Source organism: Dromiciops gliroides, chromosome 5 (assembly GCF_019393635.1).
Source record: "Dromiciops gliroides isolate mDroGli1 chromosome 5, mDroGli1.pri, whole genome shotgun sequence".
In the NCBI taxonomy this organism is placed as follows: domain Eukaryota; kingdom Metazoa; phylum Chordata; class Mammalia; order Microbiotheria; family Microbiotheriidae; genus Dromiciops; species Dromiciops gliroides.
Window position 1 is genome coordinate 93,657,248 of NC_057865.1, and position 19,708 is coordinate 93,676,955.

Here is a 19,708-nt window from a genome sequence, read left to right on the forward strand (position 1 = left end):
TCTTTCTTTTTTTTTGTGTACATTTCTAATCAAAAGAAATGCCACATATCAGTTAGAGGTTATTGAAAATCAAGATATAATTTTTTTTCACCCAAGTTCATAGGCCCCCTGAAATCTGGACATGCGTCTCCTGGGAATTCAGATTAAGAACCCAGCTCTCTGAAAAGGTCTCAACGTCAATCATTAATTACACCTCAGCCTCTGCAAAAGTCCTTAGTTCTCCTTTCTCAAGGGAACATGATTTTAAAGTAGCCTATTTTCTTTGTGGAATGAAAAGCCCTGCCGGAGGGATTTCAGTCTTGAGCAGGTGAAGGAGGAATGTTTGTGAACCCTCTCAGAATCCCTAAAATTATCCCAGAAATCATTCCTCTGCCCTGCCTGGGTGGACCTGCCCTGCTAGTCTAGTGCTGGCTCTGAGCAAATTGTAACTTTCAAAAAATGTTTACATTTCAAACACACACACATGCCTATACACACAGAGACACATGCAAGATACCTATGTCCTTGTTATCTGGCTCAGGAGCCTCTCATCTTGGCTCCCAAACATCCCTTTCCTTCCCTGGGCTTCCCTCTAGATAATGCAGCTTCCCAGACAAGTTGTTAGAAGACCAGAGGAGGCAGGGAAATAAGACGATCGGCTTTCTACTAGCAGGCTATTCTTGAGAGCAGACACCTTCTTTCTCCCTCAGGGACAAGACAGTCAAGATAGCCTCAAAAGAAGGGCCTCAGAGTAGTCCCAGTATAGAGGAACCTTGTGAACTCCGGGTGTCAAAGTAAAAGTTACTCTGGGAAGTGCTAAGTAGTCAGAGCTGAAGGCAGAGCCAAGCTGCCTTTAAAAAAAAAAGTGCACTCTGATGGTTGGCATAGGGAGACTTGAGAAATAAATTTGGGGACAAATGATTGACTGCTAGAGAAAAAGGCAAGGAGCAGTGAGCTGCCTCAAGCAAGTCAGAGTTCTGTCAGCTATGTCATCTCCTCCCTGCTCCTTCCAATTTCAGTTAATGAAACAAGATGCATTTAGAACACTAGGTTACAGTATTGGCTCCAGGAAGAGCAGCATGCTGTTGGTGTCTATTTGACTTAATCCACTCCTCATTTAGAATGATGGGAGAAAAATTACTAAGTTATTCATACTCTGGATCCAACCACCCTACTCATTGGTACAGATCCTGGGGGGAGCTCAAAGACACAAAGAAATGTCCTGAATATGTCCAGATATGCACAGCAGTCTTTTTGAAGTAACAAAGAGCTAAAAACAAAAGGGGTGCCTATTCATTAGGGAATAGTGAACAAATTGTAGCCAGCATAGAATATCATGAAATGCTATTTTGCTTTAAGAAAGGCTGAAAATGGGGACATGTAGGTGGCACAGTGGATAGAGCACCAGCCCTGGATTCAGGAGTACCTGAGTTCAAATCCAGCCTCAGACACTTAACACTTACTAGCTGTGTGACCCTGGGCAAGTCACTTAACCCCAATTACCTCACACACACACAAAAAAGGCTGAAAATGACAAGCCCTGAGTAAGGACAGAAGACTTCATCTCTGCCTCGCAGCTACTTTGGCTTCCTTCAAGTCTCCACTAAATCCTCCCTGCTGCAGGCAGCCTTTTTTGAACCTTCCTCATGCTCGTGCCTTCCCTCTGAAATGATCTCTAATTTATCTTGCATATATCTTGTTTGTGTGTAGTTATTTACAAGTCGTCTCCCTCATTTGACTGGGAGATCCTTGATAAGCAAGAACCTTTTCTTGCCCCTTTTTGTATCCCCAGAACTTAACACAATGCCTGGTATTGAAGCCCAATATTAAACCCATAAGCTAATAAATGCTAAAAGTGTGTCCTCTATAAGTGGTAATTTAAGGAGGGAACTTGGTAGCTAGGCAGCACAGTGGTCAGAGGCTGTGTAACCCTGGGCAAGTCACTTAACCCTGTTTCCCTTGATTTTCTCATCTGTAAAATGAGCTGCAGAAGGAACTCCAGTATCTTTGCCAAGAAAACCCCCAAATGGCAACACATAGAGTTGGATGCGACTGAAATGACTGACTGAACTAGTGTTAACAATTGGGGAAATCAGGAAAGGCTCTGCCTAGAGGGTGACCCTTGAGAAGGGTCTTGGAGGACTGAGGGTCCTTTCGTATTTTGCTTTGGTCCATGGCTTTGCAGGACTGAAGAATGCTTCATCATTAATGTCCCAACCAAGCATTAGTGAATATCTCTACTTTAGTAGGTTGATGCTCAGACAAGAGATAATTTGTCACCAGGATCACACTTGGGGCCTTTCCAGCTTCCTTGAAACTGCCAGGCTTTGTTATTTATTCTTTTATAATTTTATTTTTTTATTATGAAATTAATAATCATCAACAAATAATTATTGCAGTACAGAAAGAACAAAAAAGAGGATTGATGTGAAACTGAAACTCAGTTATGTACAGTTTTTATACTTGTTAAATTATATAAGGGAGTTATAAAATTGTACTATTTGTGTCTCCTGACCCTTTTTTTCTTCTGGGTGCTTTTTTCATGCATTATTGAAACTCTGGATGGTAGGGGAGGGTTCTTTTGTTTTGGGTTTTTTGTCTTTTTTTTTAAACCTGCTAAAGGTTCTGTGTTACTGGGAGAGTCTTTGCAAACCCAGGGCAGCCTCGATGAAATGTCAGAAAAGGACTTTTGGCAGGGACTGCAATAATTATTTTGCATTTACGTGTGCTTTAGAAGAAATCCCAACTATCCATAGCTGTATGAAAAAAAATGTCCTCTATTCACTAATAACCAGAGAAATGCAAACTCAAATAATCTGAGGTTCCACTTCACATCCAGAGTCAGGAAGACCTGACTTCAAATATACCTTCGAATGCTTACTAGTTATATGACCTAGGGCAAGACACAACCTCAGTTTCCTCAACTGTCAAATGAGGATGATAATAATAGCACTTATGAGCCTCACAAAGTTGGCATGAGGATCAAATGAAATACTGTTAAAAAGGGAATAACAGTGCCGGCACAGAGTAGGTGCTTAATAAATGCTTGTTCCTTGTCTTCTTCCCTCTTCATTCAAGAACTCTATTCAATGCAATGGCCAGCCACTATTTAAAACACATTTTTGGAAGTGCTTTCACACACATGAGCTGATTCCATCCTTACAACGTCCTTGTTAGATAAAGAGGGCAATGATTATCTTCATTTTACACATGTTCAAACTGAGGCTCAGAGCCATAGAGTGAACTGACCAAGAATAAGCACCTACTAAGTTCCTGAGGCAGGCCTTCTGAATATGTTGAGAGATCTTTTCCTCTGTACCGAGTATTGTGAAAGTCAGAGAGAATCCAGGTTTAACCAAGGTAAGGTGAGCTATCACTTTTACAGCTGCCTTGGCTCGAGATAAAACAGGGAGGTCCAGACTTCCTGTTTTTTTTAGCTGACTGCCTACGAGCGCCAGCAGCAGCCATTATACCGAGTCAGGGCAGCTCCCACAAAACAAACCTTGTTTTCAGACCATTCTCTGCAGAGAAGTTTACAGAAGACAGCAAAGATTATGCTGAATACATCTGGGAACCTGGTGTAGGGGGACCCGAGTCCTAGCAACAGGAGACTTCTAACAACTCAGTGACAGAAAACAAGTTCGTTCTTCACGTCACTCATCAGAACAGTGGTGAGTCTGTGTGTGTTCAGATGTGCGTGTGCTCACGTTTGTGCATTTGCGTGTGTGTGTGTGTGTGTGTGTGTGTGAGTGAAAGAGAGAGAGAGAGAGAGAGAGAGAGAGAGAGAGAGAGAGAGAGAGAGAGAGAGAGAGAGAGAGAGAGAGAGAGAATGGAAAAAGCACAGAATTTCGGGAAAAGAGTTAGATTAAAGGGCTGACTCTGCCAGTGCCTTCCTCACTTAGATCTGGGCTGAGTCACAAGTTCCGAAAGGCAAGGGGCTCCCTCACAAGATTGTTGTGGGAGGATCGAACAAGGTCAGAGATATTACAGGGCTCCCACAGGTGCTATAGGAGGGAGAGATCGGTTATCTACTGTTCCTTGTCTGCTCTGAAGTGGCCGGCTCCTTGATAACTAACGAGTAAATGCGATACAGTACTCCACAAACAATTCAGACTGGATGTATAACTGGAGCCAGGAAGCTGTGTTACTATCTTCCCCACATTATTTTGCTTTGCTCCCTAATGGCAGAGAGCCTAGGGGTCATTTAAAAATCCATAGAATTTTCAAGCCAGAAAGGACATTTGATGATTATATTCTCTGAAACCGTCCCCTTAGCACTAAGAGAATCTGAGTCGCAGAAAAGTGAACACGCTCACCCAAAAAGTCACGTGATGATTTAGTCAAAGAGCCAAGACAAGAACACCAGAGTTTTCAGTCATTATTCACTGCTATTCCCCCAATATCATTCCCTGTGATTTCTTCAGTCTCCTCACATGAAGGACTTATTCTGGCCACAAACTTCTATCTGTCTGGCCTCCTGGGAGGAATGGGTTCTGAGTCTGTGGTGTGTAGGTACTTGGACTGGGGCTAACAGCGTCAAGATGGCATTGCAACATTCCAGTCCAATTTGTATTTGTATGACTAGACCCTAATATAGTGGCCGGCACAGAGAAATGAATGCTTATTGGTTGATAAATTAATTGATTAGAAAGAGAAGCAGACAAGGCTAGAAAAACTCAGACAGGGCTCTACAGGGTGGCTATATTTTGGCAGTTACCAAAGAACAAGAGTTTGGCCCTCATATAAAATAAAAATCACATTTAAAAAATCAGGAGCTTGATTTTATCGGTCCACATGGGGGTCATCAGGCTGACTGGCTAATAGAATTCACATGAAACTGATTGATAATTCAAGAAATCAATTCAATAATGTCTAGTAAGACCCAGGTTGGTTTAGGATTAGAATGCACAAGTCAGCTGTTCAGTACTTTCTCTAAAAGGAAAAGCAAATTGTTAAGGAAATCAAATTAATATTAATCATTTTCTTGGTGAGACTAGAGTCATAGAAAAGGGAGTCCAATTCAGTTTAATTCTACTCAAAAAACCATTATTATACACCTACTTTGTACATGGTGTATTCCAATATGCCAATAGATATGCTATATAATATAATAAATATAATATAATGCAACATAATGTCATAAAATACAATATAATGCAATATAACATAATATAATACAATATATCTAGCTTTCTTTATATCTACATATCTCTATGCCCATATATGTATCCATATCTATATATCTATCTAAAGCTCTATCTATATATCTCCATTAGTCTAGCTATCCATCTATACCTATATACACCAATATTAGGGGCAGTTAGGTGGCACAATGGATATAGTGCTGGGCATAGAGTCAGGAAGACTCATGTTGCTGAGTTTAAATCTGACCTCAGACTCTTATTAGGTATATGACCCTAGGTAAGTCACTTAACCCTCTTTGTCTCAGTTTGCTCATCCTTAAAAGGAGCTAGAGAAGGAAATAGCAAACCACTCTAGTATCTTTGTCAGGAAAATCCCAAATTGGTTCCCAAAGAGTCAGACATGACTGAAATGACTAACAACAACATGTATATATTGGTATATATGTTCATTTATGTATGTATAAATAGACACACATATATACCAGCATACATAGTATCTCAAAAGTTTTGAAGGAGTTTTGAGCTTTTAATAGGTACCAGAGCTTAAAACTGTCCTAAGACTTTTGAGACATCCTGTACAATGCAATCAGATACAAAGATGAAATAAGGTACAGTCCCTGTCCTGAAGAAACTTAAAATCTAGCAAAGGGGGGAAATAATATAAATACACAAATATTATATTTTAATTTGAATGATTGTAAAGGGGGAAAGGGCTAACCTTTTCCTCAGTAGTAACTCTGCTTTTCTACTGCAATCAATCAGCAAGCATTCCTTAAGCACTAATAAGCATTAATAAATAAGGGATAGAAAAACAGAAACAAAACTTGCATTCTAGCCAGAGACATGCACATATATAATTACATAAAAAATAGATACTACGTGTCAAATTAGATACTGGTTAATTTGGAAAGGCACAAATAGCGAAGACTCCATGTAGAAAGCAACATTTGAGCTTAGCCTTGAAGGAAATTAGGAACTGTGAGGGGGGAAGTAAAGAAGGAATGCATTCATTCTAAGTATGGGGAATTATCAGTCCAAAGGAGATGGAATGAGTGCCATGTATGAAGAAGAGTACAATACAAAGGCCAGTTTGGCTTGTCAACAGACAGGCTAAAGGAAAGTAATATGGAATAAGTCTAGAAAGGGGTGTTACTAAGGCCTTCCTGAGATTTACTGAATTGGCAAGATTTAGGAGACTTTGTCCAGTCTGGGTATCAAAAGGTCTGGAATGTGAATGAAGGAGTAGAAGGATTGGAATTTGCCTTAGTCCCTTTCCCCCACTCACTCATCTACATGAGAAAACAGAAGAATCTTAGGATTCAAAAACTGGGGAAAACTATCAGCTACAGAAAGTTGTTACATATCTACCAATAACTATTACTTGGTTTATAGTCTAGCCTTTAAAGATTAAAATGGGCAGCTATGTGCTGCAGTGGATAAAGCACCAGCCCTGGATTCAGGAGGACCTGAGTTCAAATCCGGCTTCAGACACTTGACACTTACTAGCTGTGTGACCCTGGGCAAGTCACTTAACCCTCATTGCCTCTCAAAAATTAAAAAAAAGATTAAAATTGGGAGGTAAATGTAATACTTGCCACAAGCTAGTATGAAGTCTCTAACTAAAAGGTCTCTAACTAAAAGACCTAAGTTAGTGAACCAGGAAGAGGCCTTCAAAGAAAAAGAAAAAGACTCAGGACTTTTGCTAACTGGGAGGATCCTACCTCTTTGCCCTAGAGTAGGGGAAGACTGCCCACAAGACTGACCACCCCCTTTTTTAGCTTTTCTAATTTAAAATACAATAAAACTTTATTTACAAATATAAAACCATTCTTAGAAGGATAAAAAAAAAGTGCCCAGAACAGAGTTTGCAAACCCTTGAGCTAGTCACCTGGGGTTGATAATGTCAAGTTGGGGAGATGAAAAGCCTCTAACCAAGACCCTGGATAGAGATAAAACTGAACAACCCAAGGGAAGGCTTTTTTTGATAGCCCTAAACTAGGGTTTCTGTCTTTCGATAAACTTTGAGTCAAAAGAGATTGAAGGCGGGTGCAGCTAGGTGGCGCAGTGGCTAAAGCACCAGCCCTGGATTCAGGAGTACCTGAGTTCAAAACCAGCCTCATACTCTTGACGCTAGCTGTGTGACCCTGGGCAAGTCACTTAACCCTCATTGCCCTGCCCCCCCCCAAAAAAAAAGAGAGAGAGAGAGAGAGAGAGAGAGAGAGAGAGAGAGAGAGAGAGAGAGAGATTGAAGGCTTCTGCTCTTCACTTAAGGAAGAAATAGCCTAGGATTTCAGCTGAGCCAGAAGCTGGGGGTGGTGGTCTATAGAACCAGCAAACAACAGACTATGCAGGAGCAGCATAATGAAATTGCAAGAATACAGTGGCCTGTAGTGCCAGAGGAATGGGTTGCCCCTCAGACTCACATGTGCTGGCCACATGTTGCTCCCTACTCAACAGGAATATGCCCCGTATTTATCCACTCTTCTCAATGATTGTTAGGTCAATTTGTCAAAGAATGTGCCCCAAGATAATGGTAGAAACTTTTTTGCTACCATATATTTTCTTACTATACCATCTCATTAAATGCCTTTTCTCCAAACTAATTATATCTTCTGGCTGACCACCAAGAATAAACACATTGGTGGGGTACCTGAATTATAAATTTAAGGAATATGGCCCATAGTGTACCTTGAATCTGCAAAATCCATTTCTTAGAGAATATTGATAGTTGAAATTCGAAGTACCTTGGAGCCTGAGAGAAGACAGGAGTCAAAAAGATTAAGGGAAAGGGGGAGGGGAGGGGAGGGCAGCTAGGTGGTGTAGTGGATAAAGCACTGATCCTGTATTCAGGAGAACCTGAGTTCAGATCTAGCCTCAAACACTTGATACTTACTAGCTGTGTGACCCTGGGCAAGTCACTTAACCCTCATTGTCCTGCTTAAAAAAAACTAACAAACTGTGAGAAAAGAATGGGTTTTGGAATGCCCAAAGGCTCCAAGCTGAGGGGATTGATTGGATCGATTGAACTGACTGACTTACTTAAAGTTAATTCAATTAAAACCACAACTGCCTAGCCCTCAAGAGAGTATGTTCTCAGAGGCTGTGGACTCTGACCTCAATATGGGACCACCCTCAAGTTCAGTGAACCAATGGATTTGGGTGATGCTAGCCAATTAGCTTGAAGCAGTATGTAAGAACTACCTCTCCTCAGGGCACAGAAGGAACTTCCACTCAGATTTGCTCGGGCAAACAGACTGGTGAAGGAGGACTTGGGGAAGAACCAGGCCAGGCTGGAACTCTGGGATAGATAGGTCTTTTCTTAACTTTCTGAGCCAAGTGTTCTCTTTTTACTAATACTTGGTATGCTTTAATAAATGCTTAATGCCCCCAAAACTGGTGCTAAAGCTTCTAATTTATAAGTAAACTCTAACTAATTTTCCCTACACTTGGGACAGAAATAAGGTGACCACACATTAAATTTTGGATGTCACACAAACAAAGATCAAGGGGAAAGGGTTTATTCTGAGCCTCAAAGAAATACAGCAGAAGGGATTGATCATGTGTAGGTAGAAAGCTGCCTGCATCATGAGAAAGGGAAACAAGAGAATGGAATACAGTCACCCTCGCTCAACTAAGAGTAGGGGCTGGGGGAGTTTTTGTGAAGAGGAATGAATCAACAGCACTTAGCATCCCATTGGTGTGCCAGCTGGGGGAAGCTTAACTCTAGACTGTTTATCTGAGTCTATCTGTTAGCTATCTGAGGGCATGTTGTTGCAGGCTGTGGGGAGGAGGGTGTCTCCCTATAGAAAGAGCTATAACAGTTCCCTGATAGCAGTATCAATGGTAGCAAGAGAAACAAGGCAGAGACTTTATAAAAGATACTTTAAAAATCTTGACTTTAAACATGGCATTGTACAAAGCATTGTACATCTAGTTATCTCATTCTGTACCTTTGCACTGGCTTTCCCTTGGACATGGAATATACTTTCTTATTTCCTCCACCACACAACATCTCTCTCTTCCTTAAAGACACAGGTCAAATATTACCTTCTACACCAGGGGTTCCTATATCCCTAAGAATTATGAGAAGCTTATCAAGAGGGCAGGGAATATTTGGTTAATATCTTATCCTATTGAAATATTTCCAAAGTAGTAGTATTAGTGAAAAAAATATATAGATTGGACTAGGCTAGATAAGAAAGGAAGCAGCTTTAAAACCTGAGTTTAAATGCTGGCTTTGCTATTTACTGCCTGTGGAAGATTGGACAGGTTGTTTAACTTCTCTGTAAATCAGTTTTCTTCATCTATAAAATAAAGAGGTTGTATTGGATAACCTTTGACATTCCTTCAGCCCTACAGCCTATGATCTATAAAATGACACATTTATATTTCCACGGCAGATCCCACAGGCTTGTTGCAAAGAAAATTCTTTGTGAATCTCATAGAGCTTATTGAATAGTTGTGTTATTTACCCAGTCTTATTGCCCACCTCTCACAACACACATCCTCATATCTGCCTTGACTTGTCTCCGTATTGTTCCTTCATGTTTGCCTGACTTGCTCCTGCCCATACTGTCTTCTCCTCTCTGAGAATGTTTATCTCCTCTCCTCTCCTTCTCCAAATCTTAACCATATATCTGGACCCAAGCCAAGTCCTGTCCTTTCTATGAGCTCTTCGGACTGAAAGAAGAGCTAAAAATGAAAATCAGAATCTCTCTTGTTTTCTAAAATAGATGGGGAGGATCATATCTGAAAAATCTCACTTCTCTCCTCTCATCCAGCTCCATAGACTGCCAAAAACTTGCCAAATCCAAATCTTCTGGAAAGTAAAGGTCAGGATATCTTGGACCTTGGACTTTGGTATTAAGAATTAATTTCAGTTTCATTTCTGCTTTTTTCCTCAGATGGAAGGGAAAAGAGGAGATGGAGAGCCCTGTGGCAACACTGAAGTTCCTGCCAAACAGCCAGCCCAAGGGCATGGTGAGGATTTTTGATAACAAAAGCTTTTCTGTAAAGGAGAGCAATACCAACTATGCCTGTGAACAGTTGAAGCTGGCTTTATATAAAGACTAAGTAGGTGGCTACCTAGATGATATGATATCAGGGTAATAGGTAGTATTTGACCCTCAAATCTATTGCTCACCTGCCCTGCACAGTACCTGAAATTCCATCAATATTGTTCCTTCATGGGGCTAAGGCATTGAAGATGCCTTATACAAATACACTTGGACTGGACAACACACTAAGCCAAAGACCTAAATGCTTTACATTTGCTAGCTGAATGACCCTGGGCAAGTCACTTAACCCTTTTTGCCTTAGTTTCCTTGTTTGTAAAATGAGCTGGAAAAGGAAATGGCAAAAACCACTCTGGTATCTTTGCCAAAAAAACAAAAACAAAAACAAATCCAGGCATGAAGAGTCTGACAGGACTGCAACAATTAAATGACAACAAACTCAAGGCTTTCTGGGAGGAAGATCTACTTTTCATTTGCATTCTCCCCCAGACCCTTGAGATCACTTGAATGGGGCAGGGGGAGGGAGAGAGGAAAAGGAAAAGGAGCAAAAAGAGAAAAGTTGACAGGTAGTATGATATTGTGGGTAAAATATTGATATTGTAGTCAGAAGACCAATCAGGGTCTTCCTCTGATACTTACTAGCTGTATGATTCCAGGCAAATCATGTAAGGTCTTTGTGCCTCAGTTTCCCCATCTATAAATGAAGATACTAATATACTTTACCTACATTATGATGTTGTTGTGAGAAGAGTATCTTGTCAACATTAAACAGGGACAGTTGCTGATAAAGAGATTCATGATTGAGTTGAGTCAGGGAGTATTAGTTCAGGGAAGTGTGCTCACTTCCCTACTGGATATCTCAGTAAAAAATGAGGAATGGGAAGGATAAGATGGAGAGAGAGGCAGAGAAGGGAGGACAGCTTAGCCAAAATGAAATGGAACACAGCACAAGTAAGTACGGAAGCAGAGAGAGGACATGATAGATCAGGATTTGGGGGCATTATGTAGAAAAGGCAAGCTTGCCTATAGCATAAATCTATGCAGCCAGGATACAACATGAGAGCATCTGACCCTGGAGATGAAGTAGTGAATAGGATCTTTGCTTACTTGTCAAAGAAGCAACTCTTCAGTCAGAAACACACATACACACACACACACACACACACACACACACACTCTCTGCCCAGTGCTTGATTCAAACCTACCCCCTTCCTCTCCTGACTGGGACCCAGAATTTATATGTAAGATGGAGAAGGAATAGTGCAGGGGTGAAAGGGGTGGAAAGAGTCAGTTTCACTTCCCATAGTCCAGGTATAAAGCAGAACAATGCCAACTGCCTAAATTTTGTTCTCCAATATGAGTTGGCCATAGGCAACAGAGGAAAGGGATGCTTCCATCCTTCAGAGTTCTGACCTTTCATTTCCATGTTGGTGCTTTCCAGAACCAATGATGCCAGGAGAGCTGAGGCTCATCCTCATAGGGAAGACGGGAACGGGGAAGAGTGCAACTGGAAATAGCATCCTTGGCAAGAAAGCCTTTAAGTCTAAGCTCAGTTCCAGGCCAGTGACAGAGAGCTGCCAAAGAGAGAGCAGGGAATGGAATGGAAGGACACTTGTTGTCATTGACACCCCAGATGTTTTTTCCTTCGATGCCAAACCAAATGGAGATCTGGAGCTCTGTCGCTGTATGGCCCTTTCATACCCAGGGCCTCATGCCCTGCTTCTGGTAATCCAGTTGGGTCGTTATACCAATGAGGACAAGAAGGCCCTCAGGCGCATCCAAGAGATATTTGGAGTGGGGATCCTGTCTCACACCATCCTTGTCTTCACCAGGAAAGAAGACTTAGGGAAGGAAACCCTGAAGGAATACTTAAAAGAAACAGAAAACAAAAACTTGGGCTGGCTGGATATGGTGTGTGAAGGATTTCACTGTGGTTTCAACAACAAAATTGAAGGAGAGGAACAGGAGGCCCAACTAAAGGAACTAATGAACATGATAGATGGCATTCTCTGGAAAAATAACTCCCGCTGCTACTCGAATGAGGTGTATGACTACATCCAGCAAAATATTCAGCACTTAAAAGGGGAGCTGGGAGAAGAGCCAACAGGCCAGGGACAGGGTTCAAAAGGAGCTATCTGTAAGGAGGATATGGCATCAAAGGAGTCAGATCATCCCAACTCTGCCCTAGAAAGTCTGAGGACCATTCAGAGGAAATATGAGGAGCATCAAAAATCAGTGTTGAAGAAGGAGTCACAGACCCCTTGGTTGGATGGCCCCTCATCTTGGGGTACTTTCTTGGGATATTTCCCTATGAAGATCCTCTATAATACTCTAACCTCTTCTCTACCATCCACAGACCATCCCCAGTTGACTGGACCCAAGCACAGTGATAGAGAGGAAAGAACACAGAACCAGGAATCAGAGTGGAAAGAAGTTCAGGGAGATGCCACTAGTCAGAATGTCACTGATGACAAATAACAGAGAATAAATAACCCCATCCCATGACATGTGTCAGGCTATTATACTTTTCAATGAACTTTTCGATCCATAGTCTTAACTGATTCTTTCCCCAACCCAGTTGGTAAGGCAAGATCAAAGGATTCACAGGTAGAAAGGGGATGTTAGGAATAATTTTATACAATCCCTTCATTTTTCAGTGTAGAATCTAAAAGACCCAACTGCCACTGACTAGTTCTATGGCTTGAACAAGTTACTTAGTATGGTCTACTTTATAGTTGAGGAAACTGAGTAAGACAAAGATTAAGTGACTTGCCCAGTCATATGGCTAGTCAGTGTCTGTGGCTAAATTTGAACTGCCTAGCTGCCTTTGAATATCTTATTTTGCATAAGGTACTAGGTCTTTGGTCTAAATCTTAACAGTATTTTATTTTTTCCAGTTACATGTAAAGATAGTTTTCAACATTCATTTTCATAAGATTTTGAGTTCCAAATTTTTCTCCCTCCCTCCCGTGCATTCCCCCTCCCCAAGAGAGCAAGCAATCTGATATAAGTTATATATGTATAATCACATTAAACTTTTTTGGGGTAAAGCTAATTTCTTTCATACTATTATCCATTTTTCCAGAAATTTTTGTCAAATATTATATCTTTATCCTAGTAACTGGGGTCTTTCTGTTTTCTTTTGAATTTGTATTGATGTCCTTATGAATGATGAATGTAGCACTAACCTTAATAAATAACAAATAACCATGTATATGGGCTAATGCCCACTGATGAAAATTGTCTTCTGATCAGAAACACTACCTTCATTGGCCTGCCACCATGCTTAAAATTCATATCATTGGATGCTGATTCCTTTCTTTCTTTCTTTTTTTTTTTTTGGTGAGGCAATTGGGGTTAAGTGACTTGCCCAGAGTCACCCAGCTAGTAAGTGTCAAGTGTCTCAGATCGGATTTGAACTCAGGTCCTCCTGAATCCAGGGCCATTGCTCTATCCACTGTGCCACCTATCTGCCCCTGCTGATTCCTTTCTGCAAAAGTTTTGATAACTGATAAAATGAAAATGCTCCTTAGAGGTAACACATTAAGGTAAAATCCTACCTGTACTTTGAGTATCATTTGAAACATCTCCTCCTCCATGATGTCTTCATTCACCTTGCCAGGAAGAATTATCTCCACAGTCTCTGAACATTGCTGCTCCTTTGTTATAAAATATCTAATGAACTAATGAAATAGCTAATGAATCTAATGCTCCATTCTGTATCATAGTCATGTATGTTCATATCTTATCTTGCCTGCTAGATTGTAAGCTCTATGAAGGCAAGTATCTTTTAGCTATCTTTGGATCTCACAAGGCCTTGTGCATACTGCTGCTCAGCAGATTTTTGTGAATTGAATTTACTCAAATGAATATGAGTCAGTAAATAAATAAATACTTAACACCTTAGTAAGGATTGATTTGACTGGTAGACAATGAAAGCACAGAGCAGGACCCTAAGGGGAAGAAAACTAGGAAGGTAAGAGTTGATGGGAGGAGGTGGTGCAATAAATAAATAAAGTAGGGGAGACTGTTTGCAATTGTAAGCCCAGATAGGACGCCTGGCGGGTAAGGATGAAGAGGCTGGATAGCACAGCAGCAGCATGAGGGCATAGGGAAAGAACTTAAATAAGGAGATTTGCCTAGAGATGGAGAAACCAAACAAAATTCAGGTTATCCTTGTTGGGAAAGTAACTGCAGTTCTGGTTCATTAAAGACTAGCTGAGCATAGTTCAGGGCCCATAATAAGTGCCTGGTAAATGCTTTTTGACTTTTTGACAAGCTGATGCATCTAGGTGAGTCCCATCCCTTCATTTGGTCATTAGAAAAGAATCTATTTCTACATTTGATATATGTATAAAATATAATTATATATCACAAATAAAAATAATTTTTTTTAAAAGGAGGGAAAAAAGGGAAAGAATCTACTGAATAGTAAATATCTGCCTAGCTCCATGCTCCATCCTCCATCCTGTGAGGGACACAGAGAGCCCAGGTAACAGAGCTGATGACTGTGATTGGGAGGAAGGAAAAAAGATGATCAAGATAACACAGGAGGCAGCTGTTAACAACTAATGGTCTTTGCAGTGAGGTCATATTCAAAAACAAATCTCTACAGGGCCACATATTGACTTTAAAAAGACAAATTAACATCAACTATGTTGTAGTGTATTTTTGTTTTACTAAATATTTCCCAATACATTTTAATTTGGTTCAGCCATATTTGGAAGTGTTTGACAACTCTGCTTTCCAACATTACTGAGAATCACAGACATCCAACATGAAAGGGTCTGAAGAAAGCTCCCCAAATTGCCTTTAAAAAAGATGGAATGGGGGCAGCTAGGTGGCACAGGGGATAGAGCCCCAGCCCTGGAGTCAGGAGGACCTGAGTTCAAATCCGACCTCAGACACTTAACACTTACTAGCTGTGTGACCCTGGGCAAGTCACTTAACCCCAATTGCCTCACCAAAAATAAATAGATAGATAGATAGATAGATAGATAGATAGATAGATAGATAGATAGATAGATAGACAGACAGATAGATAGATAGACAGATAAAGGTGGAATGACAAATTCAAAACATTAGACCTAAAGAGGCTGAGAATAGTTGTGTGGTCATGGCACAAATATACAGTTTGTTAAAAATGAATTCAATAAGTAGAAAAAAATAATTTTTTACAAAATAACCATGCAAATGATTATATCCAGAGTCACCTGAAAGTGACACCGGTAATAGCAGGTGACTTCTCTTCACTTTTGAAGACAGTCCCATGGAAGATGATATCTCTAAATCATAATTCTAAGTATTAGGGCAGATGATAGGAATAAATTTAGACAGAGGGCACAGGTGGGAATTGATTATGATGGGATGATATCTGTAAAGCATTTATTTTTTATCTTTTTTTGAGGGGGGCTCAGTCAGGATTGTTGAGTGCCTTGTATCTGAGGTCAGATTTGGGCTCGGGTCCTCCTGGGTCCAGGGCGGGTGCTTTGTCTATTGTGTCACCTAGCTGGCCCATGATGACATCTTTTTTTTTTTTTCCTGTGTGGGGCAGTGAGGGTTAAGTGACTTGCCCAGGGTCACACAGCTATTAAGTGTCAAGTTTCTGAGGCCAGATTTGAACTCAGGTCCTCCTGAATTCAGGGCCAGTGTTTTATCCACTGCACCACCTAGCTGCCCCCTCATGATGACATCTTTAGGGTAAAATTGAGAGAGGAGAGGAATGCACTGGGGGAGGGGAAAGGGGAAAGGTAGAATGGGGTGAAATCTCACATGAAAGAAGTAGGGAAGGGTTTATGGAATTGGGGGAGAGATGGGGGAGGAGTAGGGAAGTGAATGAACCTTAAATTCAACAGAATTAGCTCAAAGACCTTACTGTTATCAGAGTTGGCTGAAGGAGGGAATAACATACACACTCAATTGGGTGCAGTAATCTATCCAACCCTGCAGGAAAGTAGGAGGGGATAAGGAGGGAGGGGTGAAAGAAGGGAGGGAAGACTAGGAGAGGGAGCAGTCAAAGGCAAAACACTTTTAAGGAGGGATGGTGTAAAAGAAGATAGAAAATAGAGCAAATATCATGGGAAAGGAATAGGATGAAGGGAAACAGTTAACAATAGTAATTGTGCAAAACTTTTTGAAGTGAAGGCAGGAGCAATGTAGGATGCTGATGATGATTGATGATGATTGATTTATTTATTGATGGATTGATGGTGATTGGAGGAAGATGAGGACTGATTGATGATGAGGAGGATTGAAAGAAGGATTGATTGACAATGATGAGGTTATATTCAGCAATGCAAAGATCCAAGATAACTCTGAAAGACTTAGGAAAATTGCAGTCCATCTACAGAGAAAGAACTGATGGTATCTGAAAACAGATTGAAACATAATTTTTCTTGATAGTTCCTTAATCTGAAGTTTTGTTTTGTCTGTTTTCTTTCACAACCTGGCTGGTTTGGGGTTGTTTTGCATGACTGCTCATGTGTAGCTTGTATTGAATTGCTTTAGTTCTTGGAGGATGGGGTGGGGGGGGAGGAGGAGTGGTTGGAACACAAAGTTTAAAAAAATTGATGTCAAAGTTTGTTTTTGCATGTAACTTGGGGGAAAAAAATTCTGTGGATTCAAAAGAAAGAAAGAAAAGAAAGAAAGAAAGAAAGAAAAAGAAAGAAAGAGAGAGAGAGAGAGAGAAAGAAAGAAAGAAAGAAAGAAAGAAAGAAAGAAAGGAAGGAAGGAAGGAAGAAAGAAAGCTCCCATGATATTTAGTTTACTTAGGACAATAAATTCCTTTTGGAAGAATTCTCTTATTTTTTCTTCACAAGATAAAAGTTACCATAATTTAATTTTTTTTTTAAAAAGAGAGAAAATATATCTCCACCACTGTCCTCTTGATGTCATTCTCCAGATGGGACAGGAAAACAGCTTCTTTAATTTCTTTTTTTTCTTTCTTTCTTTCTTTTTTTTTTTTTGGTGAGGCAATTGGGATTAAGTGACTTGCCCAGGGTCACACAGCTGGTAAGTGTTAAGTATTTGAGTTCAGATTTGAACTCAGACCCTCCTGACTCCAGAGCTGGTGCTCTATCCACTGCACTACCTAGCTGCCCCTCTTTAATTTCTCTCAAGCACTGACCTTAATAGACTCTCACCTCATAAAATTATCTTGCTAATGTGTTTATTCATAAAAAATAGCACCCGCAAATGAACATTTTTTTGTACAAAGTAGACTACAAAAGGGAATCTCTGTTCCAGACATATCTTGTGTTTTTTGTTTGGGTTTGGTTTTTTTTTTTTTTTGAGCATATAATAAATTCAACCTGGTACTTTCACAACTGTCCTGCTTGTCTGTGCTAACTTTGAAATTCCTTTTTAACTTCTCTATTAAATTTAAAAATTATTTCACTGGCTCTCTTTCTCTTTCTTTTGGCATCAACTATTGGTGCCCTCCTGTTTTAATCCTTTCCCCCCAACTAAAAATAGGGAGTGAGAGATCCTGCAACAAATAGGCACAGCCAAGAGAAATAAAATTTGTATGACCACATCCAAAAATGTGTGTGTGTGTATTTTTCAAAAAGACTATACATCCTTATTGAACTACAGTGAAACAATTCATGACTTCTCCCTGATAGGATAGAGAATGAATTAGTATTGTTCAGGTATGAATTAAAAGGTACAGAAAGTGATTGCAAGAAAGGCTTCAGAGTCATGGAATGAATCAAGGTCTGTTGCATAAACATAAAGAGGAGAACCTGTCAGCCAGAATCCCCATGATCACTGAAGTCAGGCTCTGCAGTCCCTGGTGAATGTGACGTGTAAAATTAAATGTGGTCACCTTATTCCTGTCCCAAGTGTAGGGAAAATTAGCTAGGATATCGAATATATATGTTACTTATAAATTAGAAGCTTTAGCACCAGTTTGGGGGTATTAAGCATGCATTAAAGCATACCAAGTATTAGTAAAAAGAGAACACTTGGCTCAGAAATTTAAGAAAAGACCTATCTAGCCTAGAGTTCCAGCCTGGCCTAGTTCTTCCTCAAGTCCTCCTCCACGAGCCTGTTTGAGAGCCAAACTGAGAGTAGAAGCTTTCTCTGCATCAGGAGGAGAGGCAGTCCTTATATACTGCTTCAAGCCAATTGGCTAGCATCAGCCAAATCCATTGGTTCACTGGACTTGAAGGTGGTCCCATATTGAGGTCAGAGTCTACACCCTCTGAGAACCAGCATCTCAGGTAGGTGTGGTTTTAATCAAGTAAACTTCAAGTGAATCAATGGGAAGAGTCTGTCAATCCAATCAGTCCAAATCAATCCCCTCAAGTCGGGGCCTTTGGGCATTCCAAAACCCATTATTTTCTCACACTGGACAATTACCCCAAACAGTAATGCTTCATGCCAGACCCTGCTTATTGGAGCCACTGCAAATCCCAACAGGTTATGGAAGCAAAATAAAGAAGGAATACCCTAGAACTCCTAACAAGAACTGGAAGACTCAAAGGTTTCAATATCACTTGAGATGTTTTTCTGTGCCTTAGAAATGAAATAAAAAACCCAAACAAACCAGACACAAATATGCTTTTTCACAGAGGCCATAGTAGTCCTTGTCCTACCCACAGGAAAAAGTATACGGTATTACTCTATACTTGGGGATTTATCAGTGTTTCAAGATGAAATCATCCCTTGCAACTCAAAACTGAAAAATGAATGCTAAAAAATAAATGTTAAGCATTATTTGTAAAGATCTATTTTACATGACTTCACATGTAAAATGGGTATCATATTGCTTACCTCCTCAATAGGTTGGTGGGACAGGGGGCAGCAAGAGAATTTGGAACTCAGTAAAAAAAAAATGAATACTTGTATTTTATAGTCAGGGGAGAGGCTTAAGTGATACATTTTCCCTATTTCTGGTGGGAAAGACAGAAAAGTACAATTTAAGACACATAATATGGGTCTACCACATAGAAGAAAATGAAGATTCAGTACAGCATTTAGGCATATCAGAATAGGCCAATAATAGAATTACTGTCCAACCAATGCTTGCTGACTCACTGACACATGAGTAACTGAGACATGGCATTGGGGAAGGGGAAATGATTGATCGGGTCAAGACTATCATAGATAGTCCTTGGACACTTGGACTTGTGAGTCTAAAAGGGAACAGACTTCTAGCTAGATCAGTCATCCAAAGAGAGATAGGCATGGACAGAGACCAGAAGGTGGGTTTACCAGTGTTGTGCTGACAAATATTTAACAACCTACTGGGGGTGGGGGTTGGGAATAGGCAATGTACATGTTGAAGTTTAATCTGCACCATTAACATCTTCCCCATAACTTTTCTAAAACATAGACAATTGACAGAATAGTAAGTAAAGCCTAATTTTTAGCACTTACTGATTTTCTTTTCTTCTCTCTCTCTCTCTCTCTCTCTCTCTCTCTCTCGTAGGGCAATGAGGGTTAAGTGACTTGCCCAGGGTCACACCGCTAGTAAATTTTAAGTGTCTGAGGCCAGATTTGAACTCAGGTCCTCCTGAATCCAGGGCTGGTGCTTTATCTACTGTGCCACCTAGCTGCCCCCCTCAC

General features: G+C 40.4%; 1 protein-coding gene across 2 annotated transcripts; it reads left to right on the forward strand.

Annotated features, from left to right (window-relative positions):
- The first annotated feature begins 3,206 nt into the window (after positions 1–3,206).
- Positions 3,207–13,378, forward strand: GIMAP6 (GTPase, IMAP family member 6). Of its 2 annotated transcripts, XM_043966111.1 has the most exons (4): positions 3,207–3,339; positions 3,493–3,650; positions 10,028–10,103; positions 11,580–13,378. In XM_043966111.1, exons 3-4 carry the CDS (start codon positions 10,028–10,030, stop codon positions 12,614–12,616), a joined length of 1,113 nt encoding a protein of 370 aa, XP_043822046.1. In that variant the 5' UTR covers positions 3,207–3,339; positions 3,493–3,650; the 3' UTR covers positions 12,617–13,378. The 2 variants fall into 2 exon arrangements, with proteins under 2 accessions (XP_043822046.1, XP_043822048.1); XM_043966113.1 differs by lacking the exon at positions 10,028–10,103 and having other exon boundaries at positions 3,229–3,650.
- Positions 13,379–19,708: the final 6,330 nt, after the last annotated feature.